General features: G+C 62.4%; 5 protein-coding genes across 6 annotated transcripts; 3 read left to right on the top strand and 2 right to left on the bottom strand.

Annotated features, from left to right (window-relative positions):
• Positions 1-593: 593 nt before the first annotated feature.
• JDV02_003846 (uncharacterized protein) lies at positions 594-3,121 on the bottom strand (the record flags this gene model as incomplete). The annotated part of the gene is made up of 4 exons (XM_047985013.1): positions 2,804-3,121; positions 2,488-2,738; positions 2,377-2,441; positions 594-2,318 (listed from the first exon to the last, which is right to left on the bottom strand). The coding sequence occupies exons 1-4, from the start codon at positions 3,091-3,093 to the stop codon at positions 594-596; spliced, it is 2,331 nt and encodes a 776-aa protein (XP_047840988.1). The 5' UTR covers positions 3,094-3,121.
• A 712-nt stretch (positions 3,122-3,833) lies between these two features.
• Positions 3,834-6,474, top strand: JDV02_003845 (uncharacterized protein). Of its 2 annotated transcripts, XM_047985011.1 has the most exons (2): positions 3,834-4,167; positions 4,243-6,474. In XM_047985011.1, the coding sequence occupies exons 1-2, from the start codon at positions 3,845-3,847 to the stop codon at positions 6,326-6,328; spliced, it is 2,409 nt and encodes an 802-aa protein (XP_047840986.1). In that variant the 5' UTR covers positions 3,834-3,844; the 3' UTR covers positions 6,329-6,474. The 2 variants fall into 2 exon arrangements, with proteins under 2 accessions (XP_047840986.1, XP_047840987.1); XM_047985012.1 differs by having other exon boundaries at positions 3,834-6,474.
• Positions 6,475-6,959: 485 nt separating this feature from the next.
• On the top strand, positions 6,960-8,705 carry JDV02_003844 (uncharacterized protein). The gene has a single exon (XM_047985010.1). It carries the CDS (start codon positions 7,453-7,455, stop codon positions 8,452-8,454), a length of 1,002 nt encoding a protein of 333 aa, XP_047840985.1. The 5' UTR covers positions 6,960-7,452; the 3' UTR covers positions 8,455-8,705.
• Positions 8,610-9,568, bottom strand: JDV02_003843 (uncharacterized protein). Its single transcript, XM_047985009.1, has 2 exons — positions 9,150-9,568; positions 8,610-9,081 (listed from the first exon to the last, which is right to left on the bottom strand). The coding sequence occupies exons 1-2, from the start codon at positions 9,421-9,423 to the stop codon at positions 8,846-8,848; spliced, it is 510 nt and encodes a 169-aa protein (XP_047840984.1). The 5' UTR covers positions 9,424-9,568; the 3' UTR covers positions 8,610-8,845.
• Positions 9,569-9,779: 211 nt separating this feature from the next.
• POL2 (DNA-directed DNA polymerase) lies at positions 9,780-17,108 on the top strand. Its single transcript, XM_047985008.1, has 3 exons — positions 9,780-10,597; positions 10,653-10,795; positions 10,857-17,108. The coding sequence occupies exons 1-3, from the start codon at positions 9,984-9,986 to the stop codon at positions 16,814-16,816; spliced, it is 6,717 nt and encodes a 2,238-aa protein (XP_047840983.1). The 5' UTR covers positions 9,780-9,983; the 3' UTR covers positions 16,817-17,108.
• The last annotated feature ends 999 nt before the right edge of the window (positions 17,109-18,107 follow it).

The following is an 18,107-nucleotide window of genomic DNA, read 5'->3' as shown; positions in this document are numbered from 1 at the left end:
CGGTTAGTCACGGTGCTAGAGAATACGACTTTATGTTGGTCGCGAGTCCTCGTTCTGCACAAATAACGTAACTGAAATTACTTCTGCCCCCCTGGAGAGCTCGTATAGCGTGGGTGCAAATCACTGAGAGCGCCAACAAGGGCTGGCAGCCGTGACACCGGCAGGGGCAGCTGATGGTAAAGCGGCCTTGGTAAAGCGGCCATGGGCTCAAAGCTCAGCCTGGCATCCGGATGGACTCTGCTGTTGGATCCCCGCGTTTGCGTCACTTGTCTTGGAGCGGACACGGCCCGGTGCCGGGAGCAGCCGTGTCTGGCGGCCGCTCGCTCGCCGCTTGCTTAGGGGTCAAGCCAAGCCGACGGCGAGAAAGGGGCGCCGATGTTGTCGACGACAGGGGATGAAGCAGAGATTGACGACGAGAAACGAGACATTCCAGGTCAGGTCGGCTGCGTTAGATATTCCTCCGTTGGTGCAAGAATCTTCATCAATGATGTTCCCGCGCCCGTTACGCTGTTACTATACATCGTCAATGTCTGGTGGAATAAGCAGACATCACACGCATATAACATCGGGACAGTATATTGCATGCAGCTCGTCTACGCTATGTCATCGATATCCGTAAACGCCTCAACAACCAGACTGTAAACGAGAACCTCGTCCGCGGGCGCCCCTGTCGACCTGTAGCGCTGCGCTGCGAGGCGGGCACATCTCTGTATCCTCTTCTTGAGGGTCGCGAACGTCTCGGGGACCCCGTGGAACTGCAGAAAAGGGGGTGCCTGCTCGTCCGGAATGCCCGGCCCCTCCACCCTGAAGGAGATGCCCTCGGTGCCAGTCCCGTCAAGGTCAACCTTTGTCTTTGCTATAATCTCCGCCGTGAGCTGAGATAGCGTCAGCTCCTCAAAGGCGCAGCCGGGTAGCCACACAACCTCGCCAACGGTGCGTCTCTTGACGATGTATTCCCATTCGTATCCCGTTTGGGCAGCAGGATGCCCTGCAGTCTTGTGTTGGCGAGAGTCGGCAGCGGGTTTCGGGGGGACGCTCTGCTGCTCGGCCTGGGCACTTGACTGTGACGCCGTTGCATCTTTGGGTCGACCCGGGGTCGAACCAACTGAGACGTCCTCGGCCGGGGTCGCCATGGCTGCGCGAGGCGTAGGCGGCGGCGGCGGAGCTTGTGCGGCAGCTGGTCTTTGCGATGGTAGGGGTGATGGTGCACTCTTGACGGGCCCCTGCTGCCAAGGAGGCTCCGTCTGCGCCCGTACACGCCTCGTGGCCGACGGTATAGCAGCCGGAGGGGGCATTCTCTCCGCGTCGGGTGCCGTGTCTTGCTGCGACGGTGTGTTACACATCTCAGGGCCAGCCCGCGGCGCCTGCGCCTTCTCTTGACTTGGCATAGGATGCGGCTCGTGTGGCGCTTGGCCTTGCGGGCTTGTCAGCTTCGATGGTTGCACCGCAGCGACCTGCTCGGTGACTGCAGGGATGGAGGCAGACGACGTCCCGGGGTCGGCGAGGGCTGTGGACGGTGCCAGGGGCCGTTGATGCTTTTCGTGCCGTGCGTTCTTTCCCTGATGTGCGTTCTTTCCGTGCTGTGCCGTCTCTGCCCCCGTGCCACGAGCAGCGTCATCAGATGGCAAGACCTTTGGTGGCTCAAGATCCTTGTCCGCTCCAGTCTCGGTGTCGTGGCGTCTCGGTGACGTGCGCTCGGGGGCACTCTGTCGGTGTGCGCTCCGGACCTGGTCACCGCTAGCAAGTTCCGCACGGGACTCGCAAGGGCTGGCGACAGACTTGTCGCCAGACTGTTCTTGACGTGTAGGGGGCGAAGCGCCGGTGGCAACCGCGGGGGCGTCGACGTTCTTTGCTGCACGATCCGTGTCGGCATGGCGGTGCGGAGTTGGTTGGAACTGGAGCGTGCTATACGCACACTTGCCCGACGGTTCCCGCCCGTGTCGCCCAGGGCTTGTCGTGGTCGGCGTCAGGGGTCTCGCTTCTTCAGGGACAGGTCTCGCGGCGTCTGTCGGCTGCGAGCGTTGCGGTGCCTCGGGGGCCTTGGGCCTGGCACGCGCCGGGTCGAGCTCGGCACGGCCTCCGTTGCCTCGACGCGGTGTACAATGAGACCCCTGGCCCGTCTTCTTCTTCTTTCGGGGAGGCTCTTCGTCGGACGCCTCATAGGCGCCTTCTGTCGGGTAGTACTCGCTCCCGCCGTCCGTGTCATCTCGGTGAGCTTCATCTGCACCCCCAGAAGCAGACGCAGAAGGTGTGCGAGGCAGTCCGGGCGAGGACTGGTCCCCGGGACTGGGACGGTGAGCGGCCGCATCTGAGCGTCCCTATGCACAATCAGCCATCCGTGACAGCGGTCGAGGGTTTTGACCACGGAGCACGTACATGTTCAGCATCTCCCGACGGCGTTGTAACCCGCGAGCCCTCGTGGGAACTCTCCGGTCCGTCATCTATGGGCGTCAGCAGTCGCCCAAGGCAAAGAGGCCGTATTCCTACCTGACTCCGACCCGATATAGTCGTATATGCGTGAATCGACACTGGAGGTCGACGGCTTGTTGTCCTCCCCCCCGTCCGCACGTGGTGGGTGAGCCATGCCCGCAATGTCCGACGTCACCGGGCCGGCCCGTCGTCTCCCACGCCTTCTTGGCAAGACCGAATAGTCCCCGCGGGCGTGGCTCTTCTTCATATCGTAGTAGTGCTTCCAGTAGTTCCTCGCGTAGATGAGCTGATGGAGCATGCCCGCGATGCTGGAGGGCGCGCACGTGGTCAGCACGATACGCACACAGAACATGGTGCAAGTGTCTTTCCCTACCGACTGCGCTCCCTCGGCGCTTGCACTCTTGCGGGCCAGAACCGCTCTCCATGTTCTTCGAGGAACGCCGCCGTCGACTCTCTGAGGCCCTCTTGGTGGAACTCGTCGCGCCAGTCGTTGAGTTTGCTGCAGGGGCATCCTTTGAACACGAATGATTCTCTAAACGACTTGACTTGGTCGTTGAAGAGCACGTCGGCACCCTTGGGGAATCCAAGGCTCTTTTTCAGCTTGCCGATGTTGGGAGCCCGGGGAAGCCTCGGAGGGACCGCGTAGAGCAGAGTCTCTGGCATGCTGGTTCAGTGTTGGCAGGAACCGTTGGTCTCTAGAACCGCAACGACCAGACACTGAGGGCATGGAGTCGAGTGATGGAGGGAGTCACTGCTGCACCGGAACGGCCGAGGAGCAGCACAGCACAGCACAGCGCAGTAAAGCAAGGCAGACGCAGTAAAGAGGAAACCAAGGCTGACGAAAGCCAGTGCAACTCATGTCTGCTGCGGATGCCTGTGCGGATGCCGGTCATACGAGCTGGCACTTGACGACATGGGGCAAAAATCCCGTGCCGCCCTGACCGGTGCGGTTCTGCGTGCATAGCCCCCAAATCACGTCGAGACATTTTCCAGTCTCCGCGGGATGTCATGACTCGTTGAACCCCCTGTTTACTTGTTTTCTTTTATCTTTTCATTTGCTACGTAAGGCCCGTGCTTAGGTAGTAGGTCTGCTCTGTATAGTTACTGGATATAACTTCTATAGTATTCCATCTAGTCTACCTTAGGATACCAGACCTAACAGAATATCGAGACCGGTCAGTTTCAGGAGGTCTAAGCTTCAGGACTGCTTATACCAAGTACTGACGGAAGAAATCCGATTGGTAACCAGGAACTATTAATGAGGGGCATAATCCCAAATGTGCAGGTTTGGGCGTTTTGCGGAAGAGAACCGGACAGTTTCCGAACACATCAGGCTGCCTCTACGCATATATAGACAGAGCGTGTATTAAATAGACATTTCGACTGCCTCACATGACGTTTCTCGTCAGAGCGTATGGCACCGATCCCTCGGGCTTCCCACACTATGTCTCGTGCTGACGGAGTGTATGACTTGGAGGCACAGTTGGGATTCGGTGTCGGCACGGCACAGCACTTTACCAGGCTACTCAGAGGCTTCATAACGCTCTTCACCACACGGCAGACGAGGATACCGGGACGCGGGCTGAATGACTGGAACTCGGACGACCACCAGCAGGGTCTAACCGAGGCGGCAACAGCGTTTCTCGAGGATCATGGACGGCAGCTGTGGCCCGACGAACATGAACCGGTGGCGGCAGACGCCACGCGGAGACTTCACCACACGAGGGATCACGACCGGTAAGTGCGGCATGTTTTGTGTCCCCTGCTCCGCTCCGGGTTTGTTACTGCGTTGACTGAGCGTTCTGTTTCCAGGATCGTCGTGTTGCTTCGCCACATCATCTTCAAGAAGAACAAGTACTGGCACAAGAACCACATGAACAGGACGGGGCGAGGAAGCACAACGTCGTCGGGCAGCCCAGCCCAGCCCTCGACCCGCGAGCCCGAGCCCGAGCCCGAGCCCGAGCCGGCCACGACATGGACGTTTCCTAGCCCTGAAGCCCCTGCATCCCGTCCGCCCCTTGAGGGCTCGGGGTCGAGAGCTCCCGAGACTCACACCTCCAGCCGCTTCGACTCACGAGCATTCGCCTTGTCTGCCGAAGGAAGCGGTGGGCCGCGGGTCCCCTACGCTTCGATGCGGGCTGACTCCGTGGTGACAGACGGCGGCTCACGGGGTGCGGGCGAGGGCCCCGGGGGCGCAACACCAATGTCATATGCGAGGAGGGGTGGCCAAAGTCCGCGTAGGTCCGCCCGCAAATCCAGGCCCCCTTATCGCGGGGACCAGGCGGACGAGGAGTTTGTTGAGCGCCTCATCGCTTCAGATCTCCCCGAGGAGCCACCAACCCCAGCCCCCAGACGTCGGAAGCGCAGGCGTGATGGAGGCAGCGGCAGGTATACCCATAGAGCCAAGAGACAGGCACGAGCCCATGTGGACAGCACCAGCGCCGGTGAAGCTGCCTCTGCTCTACCCCCTCGGCGGTCCCTTGCAGAAGCGGTGGGCCAAGCATCAGCGACTCGGCCAGCCAGTACTGATGGCTTGCACGAAGCCGGCCGGGTGACACGCGAGGCCCGAGTCGTCACCCTCAGGCTTCCAACGTCCTATCCATCCGTCGCGGCGGCATACCAGACTGGCATAGCTACGGGCGCAACCCAGCCGCCACGAGGACAGCCCACCGTCGCGCGGCCCAGTACCGAAGAAGCTTCAGGGTTTCGCACGGAGCTGGCACCATCCTCCGTTGGCTCGGGTAGAGATGCGCAAGGCGGCTCCGAGGGCATGGAGTATGGGCTTAGCCCCCGCTTTGACAGAATGATGGAGGAATTCGTCAATGACTTCTCGGCACAGTCCAAGACTCCATCCTTGGCTGGCGGTGTCCACGACAGGGAGACAGAAGGCCCCTCGATACGGCCCAGCACTCATGGAGACGAGACGGTGCAGAGAGACGTGCAGACCGAGCAGGTCGAAGAGACGCGTACGCTGCCGGACCAGGAGCGTCGCAGTGTCGGCGAGAGATCACCCACGCTCGAGCAAGAAGACGACAGGGCAGAGGTGCCACAGCCAGCCGCAGACCCGTCGCTTCCAGCAGGGTCCTCGGATGCTGCCGGCATGGGCCCTCCTCCCGTTCCCAGTTGGCCGGTAGACGACGAGGTGTCGTCGTCGTCATCGCGTGGACGTGGGTTCCGGGCCCAGACTGCGCCTCCCTGGCTGTACAGACCGGGCCAACAGACCTCGGCTCACCCTTCGCCGCCACCGTCACCGACACGCGAGACTCCATCGACGTCTTCACCGACACCTTCTGGAGGATCCGGCACGGCAAGTGCGGTGGCGATGGAGCCGGCGCCGCCTGTTGAGACTACATGTAGCAATGCTTCGCCGACGCAACCCGCAGCCGCCGCCACGCATGTGCATCAACCAGGCACAGGCCTCGAGGAGGGGCCTACATTGGCGTTCGATGACACGGTCCGTGCCCCCGGCGACGCCCCCGAGGAGCCGTATATATATCAGCTCAGAAACCACACTCACACGGCGATGTGGTTCCCCGGTCGCCGCTTTGAAGAGCTGAAGCTGTCGGATTTCAACGAGGGCATCGCGGAGCTCACGGGACTTGATTTCAACAACAGCGGCGCGAAGGGCGTTTCCATCACCATGAAGGCTCCGGGCGGGGAGGAGATATGCCACTGGATACGGTATGGAGGGGATAGGGAGATGGAGAATTTTAGAAAGACTTTCCGGGAATTCATGATCCTCGTCACCGGGTCTCGAAGGGACGGGGGTCACGGGGCGGCATCGACCAACACGGAGGTGTTCAGGCTGACCATTGAGCCGCTTACAGAAGAGGTCAAGAAGACGATGAAACGGCAGCACCAGAGGTGGGTGCACGAGGGTGGTGCGGTGCCGTCTTGAAGACCTGCTGGTAGTTGCATATGAGCTCTGGGACAACACATGCAGGCGGCTTCGGTGAGGGGTGGAACGACATGTGAAAAACGGCGATGAGATTCAGAGTCATGATACCTGTTTTGAAATACGTATAATCATTCTTTACTGCGGAGTACTCGATTCCTAGTTCTATTACGTGCTGTGTTATTTCTAATTTATAGCAAATGTATTGCGAATGTACGGCTTCCCAGGAAGCCGGTAAGCAGGTCTCCACTAAGTGTTTATCTAGCTCACTACAGTGAATGACCCAACCACTCCACGGGCTGCTTACGCATCTGGCTGACTGTAGCAGCGGGGCCAGTCGATGCTGTAAGCACACTATAAGCAGCAAGACGCCTGGACGACTTCAATTGAGAACATCAAGTTCATCTCACATTCACCAGCACATGCTGCGCGCGACACGGCATATGCGGCGAGGCGCATAAGGCGCGCCATGGCCGATTCTAGAGGCCCAGCGCATTGGCAACGTGGAACAGTTCGTCGGGGGAGCTGTTGGCACGTCTTGCAGGTCCGGCGGCGAGTAGGTGGTTTGGCTGCTGTTACAGTATTTGCAACGCGACGGTGGACTTGTAGCGACGAAAGAATTCTGCTCCCGATATAGTGTCTGTTCCGTTGCAAGTGGAACGTGACCTGGGCTTCCACGTGGTGTCGGTCACCACTAATGCGCTTGGCTGCGAGACTCGGCCCTTGCCGTCTCCAAAGTTGCAACGCCTCTCACACACCACCCTTCTTAACACCACGCCCGCCGCGAGCCGCACGCGCAATGCGACTCCGCTTCCTCCTGCAATAGCAAGCTACCTGCGGCTCGCTCCCTTGGCTGTCGGCCACCTGGCAGTCTCGCTGCCAAACGTTCCGAAAACGACACGGCATCGCATTCCGTCCTCGCCGATACCCACAAAGTACAGTACACCTACCCCGATACGAAACGTCAGCCAGCGAGGTCGCACGCCGAGCTCCAGTGGCTGCAGCTGCCCCAGCTCGGCTCTTCAGCGGGCCACCGCACCGCTCAAAGCCACCCGACACACGGCCAGCCCGCCCGCAACGGCCGCCACCACGGATCCCGATCCCTCTCGAGGCCACGCACCGCAACCATGGCCGAGCCGTCGCCCAAGGCCACGCCGAAGCGGAAGCGCGGCCAGGAGCTGCCCATCACGCCCATCAAGTTCTCCTTTGACCCAGCCAAGACGCAGCCGGCCGAGGATGGCGACAGCAGCCCGGCCTCGCGGGTCGCCCACAGGTTCCGCGGCCTAGCGCTCGGAGGCGCTGGTGGGGGCGGGGTCGTTGACGACGACGACGATAACGACAAGGACAACGACGGACCCCCCGGCGACAACAGCCACCGGGACGGCAGCGACGGAGACGACGACGATGCCGCCATGACAGCCAAGAGCAAGCGCAGGCGGCCCGACGAGGACATGGCGGGTGTCGCCGAGGCGGAGACGACGTCTAGCAAGCCGCCGTCATCCCAGAGCACCCCAACGTCGGCAGCCTCGTCCCAGAATGCCCAAGCGTCAGCATCCTCGCCCCAGACGGCCGCCTGTTTGAACCCTTCCGCGGCTCGCGCGTCGTCGCCTCGGCCCGACGTCGCCTTTGCGTCCACCGAGGCCCCCGACCGTCCCCTGCAGCTGCCCGTCGTCGACGACCACCCCAAGCCCCCGGGCAGACGCCGCGCCGGCACCCCGCCGCTCCGGCTGAAGAGGTCGCCGTCCGCCAAGGGCAAGGCCGCGAGCGCCGCCGCCGACGAGCCGTCCGTCGTGGACCCAGTGCGCGCCGCCCTCACGTGGCACGAGGACGAAATCACAATCTACGACCCAGACGACGAGGACGACGACGGGACCGGCATCAACGGCGTCGGGTTCAAGCCCACGCCGGCGCTGGCGCAGGTCCGCGCCATGAAGCGCCGCCAGCAGATGGCCGAGTACCGCAGACGCGAGGAGAGCGAGGCGCGGGCCCGGCGGAGCCAACGACGACGAGGCACCACTCCCACGCCAACGTCGGGCAGCGGCGGCGGCGTGGTCAAGAAGAAGTCGCCGACGCGACGGGTCCGGTTCATCGACGTCGAGAGCCAAAAGATTGCCGTGACGACCATCTAAGGACGCGACGGGGCTGGGCACGGGCATGAACATTACGATGAATGATAACAACACATGATTTGCAGGCAGGCGTTTGGGCGGCCGGTTGCTCGACGGACGGACGGACGGGCTTGCTGGGCTTTGGCTTCTGGCGTTGCGCGCTGGACATGGGCATGGGCATGGACATGGATTCGATTTCCGGAAAATCCAAGAGTAATCCTCATAGCGCCGCTCCATGAATACATGAATACATGATGCAATTTCATTCCCGCACCCTTCATGAATACATGAATACATGATGGAATCTCGTTCTCGCACCGCTCCATGAATACACGATGGAATCCCATTCCTGCCTCGCGTGCATGTCTTTTTAGGCATGTCTTTTTACATGATCGTACACGGCACCGGAATCCTACCAAAACCTGTACCATGGCTTCGGCGCGGCCTTGGCCTCTTCTGTCCTCTGCTTCTCCCGTCTCTCCTCGGCCAGCTTGCGCGCCTGCTCTCTCCTGTTCTCGGAGACAATCTCAATGTGCCTCTTCATCTGTATCTTCTCGACGCGCCGCTGATACTGGCAGTACTCGTACGACAGGGTGCTGCCGAGGACGAATATCCCCACGGCCCAGTTGGCGGCCTTGATTGCGTTTCCTGTGGGCGTGTCAGAAAACTGTAGCAGCAGCCGCTGGGCGGCGGGGTGTGCGCGCGGGCCGACGGACCTTGGAGCACAAACTTGAGCCCTCCGACGCCGGCGCCCGAGGCGATGCCCGTGAGGAAGCCGTTTCTCGCGCACGGCGTGCTGGCCACGGTGGCGAAGTCCTCTGTCTTGATCGTGGCGACGGCGTCTGACAGCGTCGGCCGGCTCTGGGGGCTCGGCGTCCCGGACCCGTCCTGGCCCTGCGCGTCCTTGTGCTCTATCGGCTTCGACCACACGTGCAGGGTCTTCTGGTCCGGGCCGGGTGTCGTCGGCTCGCGGGGGGTGTCTGGCGCCATGGCCGACTGGCTACCTCTGCGGCGGCGCAGCGTGTGGCATGCAAGGCGCCGGGGGGCGAGTGAGACGAGGTCTGCGTCCCGAGTGCGCGGGGTCGGGCGCGGGAACGGGCTCGGGGGGCGTTTTGGAACGGTTGGGAGGTTTTGGAGGAAGCCCGGCGATGACGCCGAAATGTTCGGCGGCGGCCCACAGCCGTCGGTCGGTGGCTTGTGCAGGGCAGGCCGGACGCGGGCCCGCTGTGGCTGAGGCGGGCCCACCAGAATCCATTAAACTGCCAGTCGCGGGGCGGAAAAGATGCGTGTCGTAGCGCGGTGGACGCGTCGAAGCGCGTCTCCCTTGAGCCACAGACTGCGTTTGAGACACCCTCATCGCCAAGAGCATCCTGGCGCCGTACCACAACCTGGCGTCTGCGGCATCGATTGTAGGTTCATCTACACCCAGCGTCTGCGAATCCATTGCAGGTTCATCTACACCCAGCGTCTGCGGCATCCAACCCAATCCACAACACCCATGACGCCCGCCACACACCAAGGAGCCACCGTCACATAGCTCGAGCTCCGCCATGCCCAACACAAGCCTCCGGCGGCCGCAAAAGGGCTTCCGCCGCGGCGGCAAGGCGGCATACCATGGCGGACGGGGCGGACGGACCTTTGCGGCCTCGTCGCGGGCCGAGGGCACGTCTGCCGACGAGAAGTGGGAGCGCACGCGGCTGGCGCACACCATCGACGAGAACATGGGCTTCGGCCGGTACGAGAGCGGCAAGAAAAAGGAGGGCTGGCTCGTCAACGTGCAGTCGACGGCCATCGAGGACGAGAGGATACCCGGCGGGCGGGCGGCGCTCGACTGCTACTTTATCGAGCTCGACGGGTCGACGTTCAAGGCGACGGTCGAGTACGATCCGTATTTCCTCATCGCCGTCAAGAGGGGCCACGAGTCCGAGGTCGAGGAGTGGATCAAGCGCGTGCCCGGCGGCGGCGGCCTCGTCAAGGGCGTCCGGCGCATCGAAAAGGACGACCTGAAGCTGCCGAACCACCTGCTCGGCCACCGCCGGACGTTTCTCGAGCTCAAGTTTGCCAACGTCGGCGACCTCATGGCGGCGAGGCGGGACATAATGCCCGTCGCGGAGAAGAACAAGAAGAACATGAATGCCATGGACGCCTACGCCGAGGTGGTGTCGTATGTGCCCATGGCCACCCGTCCTGCAGCTCGCTCCTCGACTGACCCGTGACAGAGCCAGCGGCAACTTTGATCTCTTCGACGACGACCTGCGCGACAACGACCGGGCCAACGGCTCGTTTGCGGACGCGAGCGACTACATTGTCGACATTCGCGAATACGATGTGCCGTACCACGTGCGAGTCATGATCGACTTGGGTGAGTCGGACCCGGCTATCTGTCCCCGACGTCTGCCGGGTTGGCCAGCTGACCGTTGCAGACATACGAGTGGGAAAATGGTACTTTGTCGAGGCCAAGCACGGCGTGACCAAGGTGTGGCTCAACGAGGAGCGCTCGCTGCCCGCGGACCCGGTGGTGCTGGCGTTTGACATTGAGACGACCAAGCTGCCGCTCAAGTTCCCCGACGCGGCGATTGACCAGATCATGATGATTTCGTACATGATTGACGGCCAGGGGTTCCTCATCACCAACCGCGAAATCATCTCCGAGGACATTGGCGACTTTGACTACACGCCCAAGCCCGAGTACCCGGGGCCATTCATGATCTTCAACGAGCCCAACGAAAAGGCCCTCATCGAGCGCTTCTTCCTGCACGTCAAGGAGGCGCGGCCGACGGTGATTGCCACGTACAACGGCGACTTCTTCGACTGGCCGTTTGTGGAGGCGCGGGCGAGCGTCAACGGCATCGACATGTACCAGGAGATTGGGTGGAAAAAGGACGGCGAGGACCAGTTCAAGTGCAGCTACGGCGTGCACATGGACTGCTTCCACTGGGTCAACCGCGACTCGTATCTGCCGCAGGGCTCGCGCGGCCTCAAGGCCGTCACCGTCGCCAAGCTGGGCTACGACCCGGACGAGCTGGACCCGGAGCTGATGACGCCGTACGCGAGCGAGCGCCCGCAGACGCTGGCCGAGTACTCGGTGTCGGACGCCGTCGCGACCTACTACCTGTACATGAAGTACGTGCACCCCTTTATCTTCTCGCTGTGCACCATCCTGCCGCTGGGCGGCGACGACACGCTGAGAAAGGGCACGGGCACGCTGTGCGAGATGCTCCTCATGGTGCAGGCCTACCAAAAGGAGATTGTGCTGCCCAACAAGCACCAGTCGCCCAAGGAGGCCTTCTGGGACGGGCACCTGCTCGACTCGGAGACGTACGTGGGCGGCCACGTCGAGAGCATCGAGGCGGGCGTGTTCCGCTCCGACATCCCCGTCGACTTCGCCGTGGACCCGGGCGCCGTCGACGAGCTGCTGCGCGACCTCGACTCGGCGCTGCGCTTCGTCATCACGGTCGAGGAGAAGAAGAGCCTCGACGAGGTGGAAAACTACGACGAGGTCCGGCGGCAAATCGTCGACGCGCTGGCCAAGCTCAAGGAGGTGCCGAACCGCCACGAGCGGCCGCTCATCTACCACCTGGACGTGGCGTCCATGTACCCCAACATCATGACGACGAACCGGCTGCAGCCGGACTCGATGATCTCCGAGTCGGACTGCGCGGCCTGCGACTTCAACCGGCCCGGCAAGACGTGCGACCGGCGGATGCCCTGGGCGTGGCGCGGCGAGTACATGCCGGCCAAGCGCGACGAGTACAACATGATCCGCAACGCGCTCGAGAACGAGCGGTTCCCGGGCAAGACGCCGCAGGCGCCGATGCGGACGTTCCAGGACCTGGGCGCCGACGAGCAGGCCGGCCTCGTGCGCAAGCGCCTGCAGCTGTTTTCGCAAAAGGTGTACCACAAGATCCACGACTCGACGACGATTGTGCGCGAGGCCATCATCTGCCAGCGCGAGAACCCCTTCTACATCAACACGGTGCGCGACTTCCGCGACCGCCGCTACGACTACAAGGGCAAGGCCAAGGTGTGGAAGGGCAAGACGGAGGCGCTCAAGTCGTCGGGCGCCTCGGCGGGCGACGTGGACGCGGCCAAGAAGATGATTATCCTGTACGACTCGCTGCAGCTGGCGCACAAGGTCATCCTCAACTCGTTTTACGGCTACGTCATGCGCAAGGGCTCGCGCTGGTACTCGATGGAGATGGCCGGCGTGACGTGCCTGACGGGCGCCACCATCATCCAGATGGCGCGCCAGCTCGTCGAGCGCCTCGGCCGCCCGCTCGAGCTCGACACGGACGGCATCTGGTGCATGCTGCCGGCCACGTTCCCCGAGAACTTTGCCTTTCGGCTCAAGAACGGCAAGAAGCTCAACATCTCGTACCCGTGCGTGATGCTGAACCACCTGGTGCACGACCGGTTCACCAACCACCAGTACCAGACGCTCGCGGACCCCAAGACGTTCCGGTACGAGACGCACAGCGACAACTCCATCTTCTTCGAGGTCGACGGGCCGTACCGGGCCATGATCCTGCCGACGTCCAAGGAGGAGGACAAGAACCTCAAGAAGCGCTACGCCGTCTTCAACGACGACGGCAGCCTCGCGGAGCTCAAGGGCTTCGAGGTCAAGCGACGCGGCGAGCTCAAGCTCATCAAGATCTTCCAGCAGCAAATCTTCAAGTTCTTCCTCGAGGGCGAGGACCTGGCGCAGTGCTACGCGGCCGTCGCCAAGGTGGCGAACCGGTGGCTCGACGTGCTGCACAGCAAGGGGTCCACGCTCGCCGACGAGGAGCTCATGGAGCTCATCTCGGAGAACCGCAGCATGTCCAAGACGCTCGAGGAGTACGGCAGCCAAAAGTCGACGAGCATCACGACGGCGCGGCGCCTGGCCGACTTCCTCGGCGAGCAAATGGTCAAGGACAAGGGGCTCAACTGCAAGTTCATCATCTGCTCGCGGCCGCGCAGCGCGCCCGTCACGGAGCGCGCCGTCCCCGTGGCCATCTTCTCCGCCGACGAGACGGTCAAGCGGACGTACCTGAGGAAGTGGCTCAAGGAGGAGCCCGCCGACACGGACCCGCGGGCCCTGCTCGACTGGGACTACTACCTCGAGCGCCTGGGCTCCGTCATCCAGAAGCTCATCACCATCCCGGCGGCCCTGCAAAAGGTCCGCAACCCGGTGCCGCGCGTGCCGCACCCCGACTGGCTGCAGCGGCGCATCAACATCAAGGACGACAAGATGAAGCAGAAGAAGCTCACGGACCTGTTTAGCAAGGAGCCGCTGGGGGAGATTACCAACCTGAGTGGGACGCGCGTGGAGGACATGGAGGACTTTGGGGACAGGCTGCTGAAGCCGAGGACGGTGAGCGCGGCGATTGCGTCCTCGCAGGCAGCGACGGCGGCCACGGCGGCCACGGCGCAGAAGCGCAAGTCTCCCGAACCGGCCGAGGGCGCGGACCCCCTGGCGGCGGCGCTGCCCAAGGAGATGCCCGGGCCGTCGGACGACTACCCGGCCTTTCTGCAGTACCAGAAGAAAAAGTGGAAGCTGCAGAAGCAGGCGCGGATTCGCCGGCGGCAGCTGTTTGGCGAGCGCAAAGGCGTCGTCGGCGGCAGCGGCGGCAACAGCAACATCGAGCAGACGTTCCGCAAGCAGGCCCATCTGACGTTCATGAGCACGTGGCAGCTGCTTCACCTCAAGGCGACGGACAGCCCCGGCATCGTCACGGCGCACATGCTCATCGACGGCAAGATCCACACCGTCAAGATCAAGGTGCCCCGGCAGGTGTTTCTCAACCTCAAGAGCAAGGAGCTGCCCGACATTGAGATTGACGGCTGCCACGTCGAGCAGGTCAACCACACGCTGCCCAACGGGCACCCGTCGAGCCACCTCTTCAAGCTGACGGTGCCCGAGGACGTCTACTTTAGCCAGGCGGACAAGTTCTCGCTGCTCTTCAACCACCCGAGCGTCGAGGGCGTGTACGAGAAGCAGGTGCCGCTCAACGTCCGGGCCGTGCTGCAGCTGGGCAACCTGTGCACCATCGACGAGGAGCAGCAGGGCGTCCTCGGCCGCGGCCTGGAGACGGGCTTCGACCTGGGTGGCCTCCGGCGCCCGCTCAAGCCGCGGACGTACCTGGAGTCGTCGCCGCTGGCGTACATTTACATGTCGCACATCACCGCCGGCGAGCGGCAGGTCTTTGGCATCTTCTCCACGACCAGCGACCAGGCGCACGTGGTGATCCTGCAGAAGAGCAGAGACTCGGGGCAGGACCTGCCCAACGTGACGCGACTGTACGCCGAGATGCTGGCGGCGCGGGCGCGGGAGGCGGCCGGCACCAACTGGCAGGACTGCTTCACGTACCAGGAGCGGGTGACGTTTCGGATCACGCAGGTGACGACGCGGCGCAAGGCCCACCTCGAGATCGGCGACATCGTCAAGAAGATGCGCAAGGACGAGGCCGCCGCCCGGCCGCAGATGATGGTGATCCAGTCGCCGCAGCGCAACCTCCTCGTGCACGACGTGCCGGTCCTGGGCGAGTTCCCGGTGCTGCCGCTCAAGTACGACGCCTCGGACAGCTCGCTGCCGCCGCTGGGATGGCAGTCGGTGGTGGCGCGCCGCCTGGTCGGGCACTACCTGGGGCTCGGGTCGTGGATCCTGCACCTGACGGCGCTCGCGCGGCACGGCGACGTGCCCCTGTGCAACCTGGAGCGCGAGGACCCGCGCTTCCTCATCGACATCGCCTACGCGCGGCGGCTGCAGGCCAACGGGGTGGTGCTGTGGTGGTCGGCGGGCGCGCGTCCCGACCACGCGGGCTACGAGAACGACGACGTCGTCGGCCCCCTCCTGGACGCGGTCAAGATGCCCAGCGTTAACAACCCCGGCACCTACTCGTCCGTGTGCATCGACCTGGACGTGCGCAACCTGGCCATCAACACGGTGCTGACGTCGTCGCTCATCAACGAGCTCGAGGGCGCCGACGCCGTCTCCCTCAACCCGACGGCGGACGGCTCCGAGGCCCTGGCGTCGGACAACGCCTTTTCCAACGCGGGCGTGCTGGTGCTGCGGGAGATGGTCAAGGCGTGGTGGGCAGAGGCGTGCAAGGGCAGCACCATGGCCGACGTGCTGGTGCAGCACCTGGTGCGCTGGGTCGAGAGCCCCGACTCCTTCATGTACGACCGCGCGCTGCACCACTACGTGCAGATGATGTCGCGCAAGGCGTTCCAGCAGCTCATGGCCGACTTCCGCCGCGTCGGCTCGCAGGTCGTCTTCGCCAGCGCCAACCGCCTGATCCTGCAGACGACCAAGGCCGAGGTCGGCAACGCCTTTGCCTACAGCCAGTACGTCATCAAGTCCATCAAGAGCAAGCCGCTGTTCCACTTCATCGACCTCGAGATCACCGAGTACTGGGACTACCTGGTGTGGTACGACGAGTTCAACTACGGCGGCAAGGCGTGCCAGGAGGTGGTCGAGGCCGAGGAGCAGCGCCTCGAGACCGTCATGCACTGGCAGATGGCCACGTTTCTGCCCGCGCGCCTGCAGCCCGTCTTCCAGGAGTGGGTGATTGAGTTTATCCAGCTCATGCACTCGCTCAAGCGGCCGGCGCCGGGGGCGGATCCGAACTCGACGCCGCGCCTCACGCAGCTGCCGGCGGACAAGCTCGGCGACGGAGAGGGGCAGCAGCAGCACATCATCCTGGGCAAGGCATTCGAGAAGCCGCTCAAAAAGGCCATCGTGGGCCTCGTCAACCAGCAGAAGCGCGAGCTCCTGCACCCGGAGCTGGCCGAGGACTACTCGTTCCCCACGCTGCCGGGCTCGCACCTGCAGCACCGCGGCGGGCCGGTGCTGGAGCTGGTCAAGTCGCTCATGCAGGTGCTGTCGCTCGACAAGAACATCACGCTCGAGGCGCGGCTGCTGCGCAAGGAGCTGCTGGCGCTGTTTGAGGTGCGCGAGTTCTCCCGCGACGGCACCTTTGCCAACCCGTCGGAGAGCCTGCGGCTGGCGCAGGTGTCGTGCGACAGCTGCACCATGGCGCGGGACCTGGACCTGTGCCGGGACGAAGACCTGCTGCGGGGGGGCGGCCGCGAGCCCGACGCGCAGGCGTGGCGGTGCGCGCTGTGCGGGAGCGAGTACGACCGCGTCGCCGTCGAGGAGCGCCTCGTGGCCATGGTGCAGGCGTGGCTCGTCGAGTGGGCGACGCAGGACCTCAAGTGCGCGCGCTGCGGCGCCCTGCGCGTCAACGACCTCATGGAGCACTGCACCTGCAGCGGCGAGTGGACCGAGGTGGTGGCCCGCGACGACGTGACGCGCCGCCTGGCCGTCATGAGGCGCGTGGCCCGGTACTACCAGCTGCGCATGCTGGGGGACGTCGTCGACGGCGTGTACGCGGGGCTGTGAGTCCTTTGACGAGTTGCTAGTTGCTGGAGTTTGGAGTCACGGAGGTTTGCTGACATTGGGCCTGTTGCATTATGTCTTGACTGGGAAGGGCTGAGACGTGTATATGAACGAATCACGCATGTTGATACTGCATCGCCGTTGTGTCTTGCTGTAATGGTGTATAAAGTACAGTATGATGGAAACATGATCCTGCCGAAGCGAGGTGGTGTCTGCGGCGGTGACATATCCTGCCGAGACAAACGGGCCGTGATGCTCTTTACGCGGAAACGATTAATGTTAGACTGTAGACCGCAATATTATATCTGTCCAAGTACTAACGTATGTTGAATACTGTACCTCAAGGACAGCGGCTGAGAGCAAGCAATATCCAGTCGCCTGTCCTCTGCTGCTACTGCGTCGAGGCTTGTTTACTTCTTCCTCTTCTTCTTTTTATTCTTCTCCCTCGTCCGACATAGGAGGCAGCGAATCAATCTTTTCTGTAAACTCTTTCGTTATAGCGTCGTCCTAGCGACTGGAGTTAAATTAACCTCATCCACCTCTAATATTATTTCTCGAGACTTAGTAAAAATAAATACGCGGAGTAATTAACTATAAAACTGCTAGATTTTAAACAGGGAAAAAAAAACTAGACGGACGGCTAATTAGCACGCTGCTTTTTCTGACTTATATAGATTGCAGTTATAATTCTAGCATATAGGATATTGACTCTATATGTTAATAAGCCTAAGCTCTAGTCCGAGTAGACTCCGCTAAAACACGAATGAAATAAAACTCAAGCAATAAAAAGTATAGGTTTTAGCAGTAGCGTACCTGGTTATAGGCGCCGTCTTTTTAGTCACTTGGAGCAGACTAGGTGGGAGCGCTCAGAGAAATCCACGCTTGGAGCATAACAACACAGACCTAACAGATATCATGCAATAAGCACGTTTACTTCTCAAGGCGCATCCCGCGTCAAAACTCCGTGCATGGCATACGCAACCGCAAAAGAGAGCAGAGAGCGCCATCATTTCGACACTCCCTCTTTCTACGGTCGGCGCACAACCAGACAGCATCCGCAACCCTTGTCCCCGCCCGTCCCGAATGTGCAGCTTTGGGGGCCGGGTGAGCACGAGCGCGCTTGGGGGCCGGAAAGCGACCCGGCTGCCGGGTTTGCCGCAGCCAGCACCGCATGCACAGTGGGAAGAGAGGAAACCAAGCATTGTCAGCCCTGGCCGGGTCGTCCTAGTCAGCCCGCCGACCCCGTTGGTTCGCCATGGGAGGCCGCGCGAGGCAACCCGCCCAGCGGCTGGGC

Source organism: Purpureocillium takamizusanense, chromosome 3, assembly GCF_022605165.1.
Source record: "Purpureocillium takamizusanense chromosome 3, complete sequence".
Taxonomy (NCBI): Eukaryota; Fungi; Ascomycota; class Sordariomycetes; order Hypocreales; family Ophiocordycipitaceae; genus Purpureocillium; species Purpureocillium takamizusanense.
Note: the sequence above shows the minus strand (reverse complement) of the source record. Positions and strands in the feature narration are given on the sequence as shown.